The 14460-nt window shown below is 35.2% G+C and overlaps 1 protein-coding gene and 1 long non-coding RNA gene across 3 annotated transcripts; one reads left to right on the top strand and one right to left on the bottom strand.

Moving 5' to 3' along the window:
- Positions 1–6119: 6119 nt before the first annotated feature.
- Positions 6120–10394, bottom strand: LOC126630550 (ethylene-responsive transcription factor ERF035-like). 2 transcript variants are annotated; one of them, XM_050300677.1, is made up of 4 exons: positions 9718–10394; positions 8401–8901; positions 7843–7871; positions 6120–6496 (listed from the first exon to the last, which is right to left on the bottom strand). In XM_050300677.1, the coding sequence occupies exons 1-4, from the start codon at positions 10268–10270 to the stop codon at positions 6419–6421; spliced, it is 1161 nt and encodes a 386-aa protein (XP_050156634.1). In that variant the 5' UTR covers positions 10271–10394; the 3' UTR covers positions 6120–6418. The 2 variants fall into 2 exon arrangements, with proteins under 2 accessions (XP_050156634.1, XP_050156633.1); XM_050300676.1 differs by having other exon boundaries at positions 8401–8943; positions 9718–10393.
- LOC126630557 (uncharacterized) lies at positions 10284–11094 on the top strand. The gene is made up of 2 exons (XR_007626035.1): positions 10284–10423; positions 10898–11094. It is a non-coding gene; the product is annotated as an uncharacterized LOC126630557 (long non-coding RNA).
- Positions 11095–14460: the final 3366 nt, after the last annotated feature.

Below are 14460 nucleotides of genomic sequence, written 5' to 3' on the forward strand. Positions count from 1 at the left end.
TCCCGCGCCCACCACCGCTGCCGAGTCTTTTATGAATACAAATTGGGTTTTTTTTTTCTGGGAAAAATTGAATGGTTTTGCTTTGTTTGGTTGCTCAGAAAATGTGGGAGAAAGGAAATGAAATTGGTGGGTGCCTTGTTTTTTTTGCATGCTTGTAGGTTAGAAATAGATAGAGCGGCGAAGGAAGAGAAGATAGGCACCTGGTAGGAATGTGAGTGGTTGGTTTGGGGTGGGATCTGGGTTTGGGTTAGGGGAAGATGGCAACCTTGTTGGCCCCGACCTTGACAGCTCTCCTTCTCTCCCTTTCTCCTTGATAGCTTCGGAGACGGCAACGACGGCAGATCGGCGATGGGCAATGGAGTGGGAGAGAGAAGCGGGTCGGAGCTTGCAGGTAAATCTGAGAAAGGAGGGCGGATGAAAAAATCCAGGGGGTTTGAGGGGTTCTAGGCACGGCGAGAGAGAGAAGTGGGGAGGAAAGAGACTATGGTGGAGAGGAGAGGGAGATGCGAGAGAGAGAGGGGAGAAAGAAGGTGGTGGAGGAAGGTTGGGGGGGGGGGACGGGTGGGAAGGGGACGGGGTAGTCGAGTAGGAAGGGGTTTTGGGGATGCAGAGAAGAGAGATAGGCGAGAGAGATGGAGGAGAGAGAGATTTAATATAATTTTTTTAATTTTTTTAAATTTTAATTATTAAAAAATATATTTAATTATATTTTAATCCAGTTGGATTAGTGAGTGGCCCGTATCTAGCCACGTCAGCACTTAACAGAGAAACTAACAGAAAAACTGACGGAGGTATGACATTGGCACAAATTCGTAAGATGAGGTATGACATTGTCATTTTAAAAAGATGAGGTATGAAAGTGTCGTGAGACCAATAGTTGATGTAGTTTTTTGTACTTTACCCTAAAAATTAATATATACTAATAAACAAAACACAATGCTAATGCACATGAAAATAGATTAGAAAAACCTGAAAATATGGTCAAGTCAAGAATTAGGTTCTTTCTTCTTAAGACAATTTACCCACTATGGTGCCCTTGGTTGCTTGGTGCTTGTCTCCCAAGACACAATGACCACCAGCGAACCATGATTGTGTTGAACTCTCTCAAAGATTCACTTAATCTCTAAGCATGATATGACTCATATGAACTTGTATGATTCCACATATTTAATTGACTTTTGACTCAATATGATGAGGTTTTTATATAAATGTAGAAGTGACTCTTCAAGAACTCTTTAATCAATAGCTACATCTTTTCAATTAAAAGGAAAAGGTTGCACCCTGAAGAAAGTTAAGGTTCCACCATAAAACCAATTGACAGTATGGAGAGTAACCCAATTACTTATTAGCACATACAATTTCTATCTTTTTTTCGATGTGGAATTCACTCTCAACACACCCAGTCACAAACTTATTCACAAATAGTCACAATTCATCAAATATAATTTTCATACACATAAAATTTAATTCATTTTGAATTAAATTTCTAACAGGTTGTAGGTTGTGATACATGCTATCAATAGAAGGTGGTATGAGATTTGCCATATCTAATTTCCTCAAATATCAAATGAAGTTAAATGGGATTTCATTTTAAAATGAAAAAAAATACGACACGAGGAAAGCAATGTCGTAAATGTCAACCTTGCTCAAGTCTTCTAGATGCCAACTTACTTTCTGAGACATTGCTTGACTGGAAGATACGATCGAGCCACCAAATCAGCCCTAATTGATCATTAAGTTTAATTGCATGATTCGTGTATTCATATTTGAGAGATAAACTTGAATGACACATGTTCACCAACATGATAACGTCCCGTGGCAGTAAAAAAAAATATATTTTTTATTATTAGCACGAGACTCTATCATAACAATACACTTGGATCATATAAATCTTTCTCCATACTTAAAAGACAGGACCGTCTTTGAGATTTCGGATGTCCTGTGCGACATTTGTAATAGGGGCCCTTCTTATAAGACAATCTTCAAAAAAAAAAAATTTTGAACAATGTATTGAATGTATTGATGCTAAAAATATCTACCGAACAAATTTTGTGCTTCTTTTTCTTTAACAAAGAACCTATCAATAGCTCATTTTTTAGATTGAGTCAGTTGTTCAACTTTTCTTTTTCTTTGGCACTTTAAGTAGCCAAATGGTTATTTTCTAGTAGGTGTCATATTTTATATCTCAAACAAGATCACAATTAAATTATAGTAAATATGAACAATGAAACCTGATAGCCGCAACGCCTATGCGTCTAGTGATTTTTTTATGGCTGCTCATTTCTTGTTGTGACGATTACTTGATTAATTCCTGAGTTTTTCTCTGGAAAGTTCAAAAGAAAAAAATTTATTATAGATGAGAAATACCTAAATTTTCAAATTCCAACTCAAGATATTTAAATTAGTAAATATCTTACTTTAATCAAAGTATGTATCACTTTGATCACTTGAATTGTTTCCGTGATATGAAAATTTATCTTCAATTGCATAAAATTATGAATAAAAAGTACAAAGAAAAAAAATCATTATAAACGAGAAATATCTAAATCTTCAAATTCCAACTTAGTATATTTAAATTAGTAAATATCTTACTTTAATCAAAGTCTGCATCACTCTAAGTCTCCAATCACTTGAAGTCTCAGTGATAAAAATTTCTTTTTAATTGCATGAAATTATGAATCAGGGTTTAATGGTTTGTAACTTTGTGGGATAAAGAATAGTGGAGAAGGGAGATACATGAGCGCAGCGTGAGGGGTGTTGGCGTCTGGCGTGAGAGAGAAAAGTGGATTCTAACTCTTAGGGCTGGTTTGGTAGTGCTGTGCTTTGAAAAAAAAACTATTGTGAGAATAAGCGGCTGTGAAATAAATCAGCAGAGGATTTTGTAAACTTTTTTGTAAAAGTGCTTTTGGAAAAAAAAACAGTCTAATAGTGGATCTTTTCATTAAAGGAGCACTGTAGCTCCGTGTGCTTTGAAAAAAAACTAGTTTTCCAAAATTGCAAATAACAGCTTCAGCTTTTTTCCTTTAATTTCAGCTTATTCTCATAGCAGCTCACTCCCAAACCATCCCTTAATTGATAACCGAAAATTGATAACCATTTTGGTTTGACTCTGACTTCTTTTCTGTATTTAACTCATTACCTTTTCTATTGCTTTATAATATGTGTAGGCTTGTGGTTTGTGGGCTCTGCTAACATTTTTATATATATATTTTTTTGCTCTAATTAGCTTTTTATATGTTATTTCTATATTTAATATTATTTTATATATTATTATATGAGATAGAAAACTATTATGGGGGCCTGTGCCATAGAACCTCTCACACCTCCCCAAAGCGAGCTCTGCTTAAAGGGACACCAAACAAGGAATTACCTTAATTTCCACAGTAACTCAAGGTACTCTTATAATTAGATTTGACAATTTCTTATACGATCCATTAACACGATATATTAATGACATGAAAATAACAGGTTTCGTGTCAACATGTTAACTAATTGGATCAATAAGAACATGTAACAATGGATCCTTAACAAGTTTACACGAGAGTAACTTGCGGGTAATCCGTTTCGACACGTTAAGAAAAAAGTTATTTTGATGATTTTAAATTTTAAACTACTAAAAAATACTTAATATAAAGTACAATAGCCAGAGCGTGTATGTATATATTGTATATTAAATATGTATTATTGTATTATTATTCTATATAAATTAAAAAAATGTAAGTTTTATTTATTTATTTATTTTTATAGTATACTATAGGCAAAGAGTGACATTAAAAAACATAAAACACATTAAAAATAAAAATATCAAGTAATTTAAAAATACCAAACACATTAAAAAATTATAATAATTAATTTACAAGTGCCAAAAATATGAAAAAATATGCAAATGCTCGAGATCGCATCCTCTACGCTTTGAGGATGAATATATTGTTGTTGGAATTTTTAAAACTATACAAACCCTCATAAATAGTATTTTAAAGGAGTTCAAAACAAAAAAAAAAATCATAATTATTAATGTACAAGTCTAAAAAATATGAAAGCATAAAGCCTCGTGATTGTATCATCTACGCTTAGATGATGGTTACATGGTTGTTTAGATTTTTAAAACCTTCCAAAATCTGACACCATAATTCATAAACCTTAGATTTGAATTTGACCGTCGATTGTAGTTTACGCTTTATTTTATTCACCAAATTTCATTTTTTAGATTTCCATTATTTATTGATTTAAAATATATTTACTTTAACGAGTAACGAGTCAGATCATATTACTTGATAATATTAATATGTCGATTTTGAGTCAGGTCATATTACCTGTTTACTTTAACGGGTGTTACACGACACGATTTGACCCGTTGAGATATCAAGTAAGTTACAAAAACGACATGAACACAGAAAACATGACACAAATGCCAAGTCTACTTCCAATCCACCAAACATGAATAAGCAAAGCAATATGTGCAACTATTTAGCAAGGAATGGTGTAATTTGTTCTCAATTAACATTTTATGCTTTTAAGGAGAAGTCAATAAAGAAGAATTCAAGAAAGTGGTATTGGCCCTTAGTTAGAGAATTTTTATTTTGTTTTTATTAACTTTAGTCGTATAGAAGAATTATTTCAATTGACTCAGGGCAATTTACACTAAAAGGATCAAGGAATTCCAAATAAAAAAATGTTCTTTGAAACGAACGTAAAAGTAATTTTCAAATTTCTTAAAAAGAAATGTCTATTAATCTATGCCGAAATATGAAATTATTATCGACATGAACCAAATTTATGCATATATTTTATTTGTAATGCTTTAGGATTTTGAGTTTTTTTGGTTGGATATAGAGAGTTCAGTTATCAGGCTTTCTTTGAAACCTAGTTCAGCTAAGAAGCACGAGTATGGGAATGGGAGCAGATATTCGGGAAGCACGAGGTTTGGGAATGCGTGAAAACTCAAAGAATCCTGATTTGAGAACGGCGAGGATTCGATAATTAAAAAAATATTAATATGTAATAATATATACACACACATAATTAATTTTACAAAGCCTTTTAAGGGAGGGATCTCATTAAAAAAAAAAAAAAAAGAGGATTAGTTGTGGGATGGACATCACATCGAACTTCAATAATCCAAACTGTTTATTTTTCAAATTGCATCTCATAAATCATACTTGCAAAATATTAGCTAAATCGGAAAATTTTTAGACATCTAATTGAGTTCAAAGAAATCGACAAACATTATATTTTAAAAAATCTTAAATATCATCATGACAATTAAATAGGTAAATGGTTGCGAATTGAATTGAACTTTTTGTAATAACAATCTATGAATAGATGATTCGAATTGTTGAAGTTTGACATGGAATATGTCTCACAACTAATCCCCATTTAAAAAAATAAAAATAAAAATAGAGATCCATTTTTTGAAAGGACTTGATTATTCAGAGTTTTAAAGAAACACTCCCGGCACTATTTATTTTTTAACGAAAATGACATTTTTACTCTAAAAATCACTTATGATACTATTCACGTACAAAACATTTTTGTCATTTTGATTAAAACTGCAAGTTTCCAAATTCTTTTCATTAGTTTTCCTTTGATTAATTCTAAACGTATTTTATTTAACCAAAAATCAAACTCATGATCAAATATTTGATCAAAGCTGAAGATTTAAAAGGATGAATTCATATTTATGGTCCATGATTTGAATTTGGAATCTACAGAAAACAAAACAGAAAAACCCCAAGTAATCTACAGCCCCCCTACAGTTACCACTACCGCCACCTGAACTCCACAGACGATCAGATTCAAAACAATATGTCGCCTCCCACGAACGCCTGAGATCACACCAGCAAAAGCCGCATTATCCTCCAAGTAACACCACAACGACCGCCCATGGATCCGCGACAAATGCAGACGAACACATGCTGTGGCGGATCCGAATTAAGGATAGGTGGAAAGATGAGGGAGCCAAAAGATGAAGATGATGGAGGGAGATGGACCCAAGGAGGTGGAGGAACGGGTGATTGGGATTTGGGGTTCAAGATGTTGAAATCAAAGACAAGAAGATTAGCAGGATGAGGAAATCGAGACTGAAACGGGATGAGGAGAATCGCAGACTAATCATACAATGACGATCAATGCCTCATCCGGAGGCTTCCAAACGGGCGATTTGGGTTGAGAAGAAGGTGATCTAGTACGCGTAACCAGTCAGTTAATCTTACAAACAGAAAACATAATTTGCTACTGGTTAAGTAGACTACCACAAAGAGTGAACCATTCATCCAAAGCTTATATACATACATCCTCAAAGACGAGAAACAAATCCTAAAATCTAAACTTTACTGGGTAGTGGTCCGGTGGATCTTTTTCGGTAAACAAGGAGAATGGACCATCTTCTAGTGGCGGCCGAGGCGATGATGCTGAGATGTCAGGCTCTCTCAGGTGAGTTGGACAACCAAGAAGGGAAGATGGATTCAAAAGCTTTGTCCATATCAAGATAATTCAACTGTTATTCATAAAATAACAAGTAATGAGTACATTACTATGGAATCCACATTGAAAGAAAACACTCAAACATATCAACATGGAAAACCCGAAAAAAAAAAGTGAACGAGAAACCCATATCCAAAGTGAAGTCCAAAATCCAACTTTATCCCACATTGGCCTAAAAATTTTGCTTCTTCCTTTCAATCGAAATAACCCAAATACTGCTGCTGTTAACACACTGCAGAAACTCTCAGCAACGAAAAAAAAACTGAATTGCATGAAAGGGGCAGCACCAACTTTAACCTGGCAACTTGAAGTAGATTATACCACAATCTACAAGCCAATGGGCAATGAAGAAACATATGGTCAATATTTTCTGCACCACCTTTGCACAAAATGCATCGGTGAGCAAAAAAAAAACAAAAATATGGATTATCCGGTTGAAGCACCACATAAGGCACACAATAACTACTTAAACCCAACTCAACTGTTTCCACTATTGCCTCCGTCTTTGACAAGCCCTTGACAACAACATAAGGAGAAAGCAAGAGTTCACTCATCCTAAACCCCTATTTAAGACAAAAAAAGAGTGATAATTGCCGATAAGTTTAATATCGGCAGTTAAATAACAAATTTCAAATGAAGGTTCCATGACTTGCAGTATTATCCTTTTCTCTATTTGTTCCTTCTTTTTTTTTTTTTCAAATAAGAACAGAACTATTCATCCTTTTCTATATCTTAAATATGGATGTTTTTATACGAGAAAAATTTAAAAATTTATGCATGAAAAGATTAAATACATTGTCAGCTTTATTTGACACCGAAGACACATTTTTAATGCCACTCGTGCTAGTCAGCTGCTTCTGTAAACTAACTAGACAACGGCACTTTATCTTATACGATGGAACATCACATTAAGTTGGAAAAGAAGAACAAATAAGGAAAAATGAAAATACAAAGGCGTTTTTAGAACAGAATCAACCTAAAATCTAAATGTAAAACTATTAAACATACAAAAAGAAAATTATAATTCAAACAGACAATAAATGTATAATTTAGTTTGGAGAAAATGCTAGGACAGCTACAAATCTATAATCAATCTAGCAAAGCAAAAATAAACATGAGTTAAAACAGGAAAGCGGTATAGATGTTGGAGGCAAGTTGTTTCGCGGCGGTAATCATCTAGTAAAGCAAAAGTAAACATGAATTAAGGGCTCGTTTGGAAGTGCTTTTAAAATAACTGGAAGCGCTTTTGGCGAAAAAAAAATTTGGGTTCCAAAAGCAATTCCAAACGAGCTCTAAAAAATTAAAAAAAAAAAAAAAAAACTAGAACAACTAGAAATCTATAATCATCTAACGTTTTACCTCCAAGTTCTTCACTTGGTGTGCACATCCTGCAGAAATTAAAACAGGTGAATATAAATTATTCGTAGCCTAGATGGATTATAAATTTGACTTCAACTACATAAAGGTCTCATCAGAGTGGGATAAATAGCCTACAAAAGAAAAGGGATCCACTTGACTTTAATGCGTGCCTTAGTACTTTAACTTTATTTATTTATCTAAATCCAAAGTTTTTAGCCGACCCACTTAGTGGGAAAAGGCTTTGTTGTTGTTGTTGTATCTAAATCCAAAGTTTTCAGACTCATTTGAAAGTCCAAAACTGTAAGATCAGAGAGGTGCGATATTTTTGTCAAAAAATAAGAAAGGTGTATTGGAACTCTACAATTTCGCAATTGGATTCAAAGTGTCTTTGTAAGTTTGATAGGGTGGTCGAAAGCTGCTATTCTGATCTCATCGATCTCAAATTCGACCCTAATTTTGAGAAATGAGAATTAGGGTTTTATCTGAAAGCCTACTCTAATTCTGTCTTACTCCAAGCTCAGTATCTAAACCCTAACCAATTAATGAGCAACTAATTACCTTCTGCAGTTGAAGCACAAGTACTAGTTGATTCTTGAGCATTATTTGAATTCAGTGACATGGGAAGATTAGCTTTTCCCCTGGGATCTGCTTCTTCAGTCACTGCTTCACATACAATCTGCATTTCCTCAGAAGCAGAAGCTGCAGCCTGAATGTCCATTGGAGACGGGGAATCTGATTGGGGAAGTGCTTGCGCTAATTCAGGGAAATTGAGATCAGCAGAAGCACCTTTGAGGGCTAGAGCTGCTGCATCATAAGCTCGAGCTGCCATTTCAGCTGTTGGGAATGACCCTAGCCATAATTTTTTCCCTTTCTGGCTGATTACCGACCCCCATTTGCCATTTTTGCGCCATCTGACACCACGGTACTTCTGGTGGTTGCTGCCCTCACAGTGATGATCATCACTAGTACAAGTACTAGTCCTCTGCCTCTTCTTCTTCTTTTTGATGCTTTGCTCTTCCGCATTGTTTGGCTCTCTCCATTTTTCGGATGTACAGTCCTCTGAATTTATGGGAATGTATTCGATTGAGATTTTGAAGGATTCTAAAAGAGTTTAAAGAAACAAATCACACAAACAAAAACATATCAGTAGCTTTCCTATACCAAATGGAACACAATTTGCAACTGTAAACAAAAGGTAACAATAATCCTACAGCTCCTCCTCCTTGCCAACGAATCTTGTACCTTCTTCACCAGATACACCACAAGAGAGGCAATACAGTACATCACAAAGACTCAAACAATATATTCACCCCACCCCCAAACACCATACTCATGGAGAGTCTCACTGGCAGGAAATATGTAAATATTGTCTCCCCTAATTTTCTAAAGCTTCTAAGCAAGTGCATTCATCAGCACATAGCATCGAAAAAGCATTCATCCTCACCAAAAAACGCTTCTAGCAAACATCCAAACAAGGCCAAACACTTCCAACAGGTGCATCCAGATCCGTCTACCGGATCTGCAGTGCAAAAAGTATATGGTCCACAAACTCATAGGGCTATACTTCGAACCAAGAAAAAAACAAATTCGCCTTTAAGACAAGCTTAAATGAATCAAAGGGATCACCATGACTCTAATCTGTACCTTAGTACTTCAATTTTATTTATTTATCTAAAATCCAAAGGTTTCTGAATCATTTGAAACTGTAAAAACAGAAAGGTACTTTTTTGCTTGCAAAAAAAAAAAAAAAAAATCAGAATTGTATATTGGAACTCCGAAATTTCGAAATTGGAATCAAAGTGTTGAAACTCTAGTTTTGAGAAATGGAATAAGGGGTTTATCTAAAACCCTACCAATTAATGAGCAATTAATTACCAGCTGCATTGGAAACCAATTTCTCAGCATCACAATCAGTTGAAGCAATAGTACTAGTTGGGTCTTGATCTATGCTGCTGGCTTTTGCTTCTTCAGTCACTGCTTCCCATAGAATCTGCTTTTTCCCAAAAGCTGTTTCTGCTTCTGCTTCTGCTGCTGCCTTAGCAGCGGCAGCCTGGATGCTCGATGGAGACAGGGATTCTGGTTTGGGAAGTGATTTTGCCAATTCAGGGAAATTGAGAGAAGCAGAAGCACCTTGGAGGGCTAGAGCTGCCGCATCGTAAGCTCTAGCTGCCATTTCAGCTTTTGGGTATGTCCCTAACCATATTCTGAATTTCTTCCCCTTATCGCTGATTTCCGACACCCATTTGGTCCTCCGGCGCAACCACACGCCGCGGTAGTTCGGGTGCTTGCCGCCGTAGCTGTGATCATTATTCCTCTGCCTCTTCTTCTTCTTATTGCGGCTTTGCTCTTTCGAAATGTTTGGCTCCTGCCCTCTTTCGGATGTCCAATTTTGAGTGTCTTTGTCGGTTAAAGAATCGGAATTTGTCATTGTCGTCGTGGAGGAGGAAGCGACGGAGAAGGCGGAGGTTTTCTTGAGGAGCACTCTCTTTGTTGACTTGCTCCGCCATGACAGCGGGCCTAGCTCAAAAGGTTTTTGGGCTATTACGATTGTCTAGTAAGTAAAAAAGAATTTAAAAATAGAGTAAATTGTAACTATGTCCCTTAACTTTAACTCAATTGGAGCAATGATCCCTTAACTAAAAATTCATTACCTTTGGTCTTCAACTTATCAAAACATGCATCTATGGTCCCTCAACTAAAAATCCATTACCATTAGTCCCTGAACTTTAATTCAAGTAGAGAAATGATCTTTTAACTTTAATCCAATTGTAGCAATGATCCTTACAATATAACTCATTTTGACAAATTTTTTGACATAGTTGACGAAAAGAACCATAATTATACACTTTGATGAGTTGATGGACCCTAATTATATAAATGGTCATTCCAACATAGCTTATTTTAACAAAATTTTGATAAAATTGATGAAAATGACTATAGCTACACATTTTGATAAGTTGAGGGACCAATGATAATGGATTTTTAGTTAAGGGACCATTGCTCCAATTTGATTAAAGTTGAGGGACCATTTGTACAATTTACTCTTAAAAATAAGCCGAAACCCCATTTTGGGTCGGGTGAGGATCGTTTCCGAATTCTTTTTGTGAGGGTTCTAAAGATCATCACATCTTATTCGTTTATTGTGCATTGTACAGTTAATTTTCGTTAGGTATTATTTAAGTTTAAATTTAAACAAAAATTCATAATCAGCTAGTATGTTTTAGGTTCATGTTTGTAGGGTTTTGTTGCAAATTGGATACGACGGTTAAATTGATGGTGTCACTGCATGGTTCCTGGCAGGAGGCGTAAGGTCATCTCCAACCGAAGGGTCCAGAGGGCCAGAGGGCCGAAAATAGCCCTAAAACCGTCTCCAACCGAGGGCTAGGCCAGAGGGCTCGGGAATCTGGGAGGGCCCCACGGGATCAGAGAGGGCTGGCTGCTTTCGGCCAGCCAGCCAGCCCCGAGCTGGCTATTTTTTTTTTAATGTTTCTTATTTCTGTCGGTTATAACCGACAGAAATAATATAATATATATGATTTCTGTCGGTTACAACCGACAGAAATAACATTTTGAATTCAAACTTCCAACGGCTAGCGCCACTAGCCGTTGTAAATCCTTTTTTTTTATGAATTTAAACCTTTTTTTTTTTATGAATTTAAACCTTTTTTTTTTCTTTTTTTTTTCTATAACTTCCTATAACTTCTATTTTACAAAATTTGTTTCAATTTTTTTTAATTCTATTTTTTTCCTATAACTTATATTTTACAAAATTTGGTTCATATTTTTTTCATATAACTTCTATTTTACAAAATTTGTTTCATATTTTTTTTTAAAATTCCATTTTTCCTAGAACTTCTATTTCACAAAATTTGTTTCATATTTTTTTTAAATTCTAATTTTTTCCTATAACTTCCTAAGCCATTATACAACATTAAATTAAATTAAGTAACATGAAACAACATTAAACAATATGAAACAACATTAAATAACATTAACCGACATAAAAATTATACAACACTAACCAACATGATTTTTAAATAAAATTAAGTTGTAGTTTTTAAATAATAAATTATGTTTGGCCCTATGGCCCTTTGGCCCTCGGTTGGAGACAGTTTTTTTTTACAGGGCTAAAACGAGCCCTCTGGCCCTCTGGCCATCGGTTGGAGACGGAGGCAAATATGGCCATGTACTGTTCATTAAAATATTAATATCTTGGAGAATCTTGGAGGGCCAGAGGGCTAAAACGAGCCATCTGGCCAGCCAATGGTTGGAGATGGCCTAAGCTCTCTTACTTATTGGACACTTTTAATATTACTGTTTTTATGTAATTTTTTTTTTCTGGTAAAATTTCGAGTTTCTTAGTTCATATGGATTATGGGATTTGAGTAAATGGGTTTTTCTCAAATTTGTTGGAAGTTTAATAGAAAGTATTTTTTTTATTAATTCACATATCATACGATTGGGAAACATTTCCAGAAAACTTTTGTGTCTTGCTCCCGGGTTGAGCCTCAATCGCCCTGAAGCTGCAGCTCTCATAGCCACACATGTGTGTTTTTTGCTCCAACACTTGATGTTTTGTTTAAATTTACAAACTTTGATTGGATTTTGGTAACGGGTTTTGTTTAATGCATTTTTGTTTGTAGATTTGGAGTTCGTTTGAAATGGCGATAAATTTTCCCTAACTTAGTTGTTTTATGCTTATTTAGTTGTTGGGTAATGTTGTATCGTTATTTCTCAAATCATTTGGGGTTGAAGGCAGGTTTATTGGAGGGACTAAGAGAATGTTGACGTGACTTAATCCTGACCGTTCAAATAGGATGGGAGAGAAAGAGAGGAAAAAAAGAGGGACGAGAATCCGGAGAGGTTTATAGGGTTGTGTTTCTTCCCACTAACACATATGTATCTAGATGCTTGAGTACAATTGTGGACAAGAAAATAGAACATTATAAAAGAGCGGTACTACGCCCACCCTATTGTCTTATCTTCCCACCCTATTTTATTTTTTCACCCACCAAAAATGTTAAAAGAAGAAAACACTCTTTTCTCACCCACAATCATTCCTAAAATACCCTGATATGATTCCAGCCCCCGACACCCCTACTCCGCTGTAGTGCCGCACCAACTCCCAACACCCAACCCAGGTCCCCCAACCATCGAAACACCACCATGGCAGCAAAACTGCCTCACCACCTATCTTCTTATTCCTTGCTTAGTCTAGATATTCTATTTTTCCTATGAATTTCAAGTATTGTAGAATGCAATGGAATTCAATGAGTAGGTTATGTATTTAAAGTTTTAGAAAGAAGGGAAATGAGAGAGAAGGGAGGTGAGGTTTGGGTTGAGATTAGAACCAAAGAAGGGGCTGGGAGGATAGAGAGTTTGAAACCGTCGATCTTATGAAGCAGTGATAGGTGATATATGATCGGTTGGTTCGTATTTGATTTGATCCCTGAAATTAGGGTTTTGGAGAAAGAAAAAATAGAAGTAGAAATACTTGTTTACAAGAGATGGGATTTCATCCCAGAAAGGCACAATAATTAAATTGAAAGAGAGAAGATTTTTTTTCTTTTACAGAGATAGTGAAATGACATCAGGAAATGAGCAATTCAACAATGTGCAGTGGGCATAAGGAAATTGGCAATCTGCGGTACATTTTTGTTTTGGTCCTTACATGTCATTTTACAAGAGGGTAAAATTGACATTAAAATTTATACCAAAATGTGGGTGAGGAAATAAGATAATGGGCGTGGGCTTATCAGCACTCTTATAAAAAGGTCTTTTGCACCCAAATGAGCATGTGTAGAAAAGCTAGTAGATATAGAAGGAGAACAGCAAAAAAGGGTTAAACCACATTTTACATCACAAGGTTTGGGTCATTTGTAAAATGAGTCACACGGTTTCAATTTTCAAATATTACATGACGTGACTTCTGAATTGCACCAATCTAACTCTTCCGTCAATTTCACTGTGTAGTTATACGTTAAATGTTGGCGTGACATATGCCCACATTTGAAGCAACGCCAATACTCCAAATTGTTGTGAGGGAGAGGATAATTGGGGGGTAATGTGTTCATAATAGTAAATGTTGGCTCTAATGAGAATTTTTTTTTTTTCTTCTTGTAAATGTCTTTTTAGTCCTTAATAGTAAATTCATGTTTGGGTAACATGGACCTCCGCATTTACCTTGGTTTAGTGTGCTAAGATTTATATGGACTTTTATTGAGTTTTTAAAGTGATAGACTTTTACGGATTTAATAGACTTTCACCGACTATTTGATATGACCCAATTCTCAATGCCCTATTTCAACCTGCAAGTAGCACAGAAATGGCTATGGAGGAAGAGGGCAGGAAGAGAGGAGGAAGAGGGAAGGAAGGGAGGAGCAAGCTCCAATATTTTTTTGTATTTTGATTTCTTTCTGTAAACTATATACGTTCCCTTACATCCAAAACATGAGCTCATACCTAACTCTCCACTTAAACAAACTGCGAGCTGGCAATAACTTATCACTATCTAATACTCATTATTTAATATGCTAATACATCACTAATTGTGATCAAGAAATAGGTTCATAATACTATTATAAACTTCATAAAATTTTATAGACTTTTGAATAATAT

This window comes from Malus sylvestris, chromosome 7, assembly GCF_916048215.2.
Source record: "Malus sylvestris chromosome 7, drMalSylv7.2, whole genome shotgun sequence".
Taxonomy (NCBI): Eukaryota; Viridiplantae; Streptophyta; class Magnoliopsida; order Rosales; family Rosaceae; genus Malus; species Malus sylvestris.

Coding starts and splice junctions, on each gene's coding strand:
- LOC126630550 (XM_050300676.1), bottom strand. CDS start 10,270: ATGACAAATTCCGATTCTTTAACCGACAAAGACACTCAAAATTGGACA. Junction 7,872..8,400: donor TTGTGCTTCAACTGCAGAAG/GTAATTAGTTGC, acceptor TAATTTCTGCAG/GATGTGCACACCAAGTGAAG. Junction 6,497..7,842: donor ACCAAGTGAAGAACTTGGAG/GTAAAACGTTAG, acceptor TATGAATAACAG/TTGAATTATCTTGATATGGA.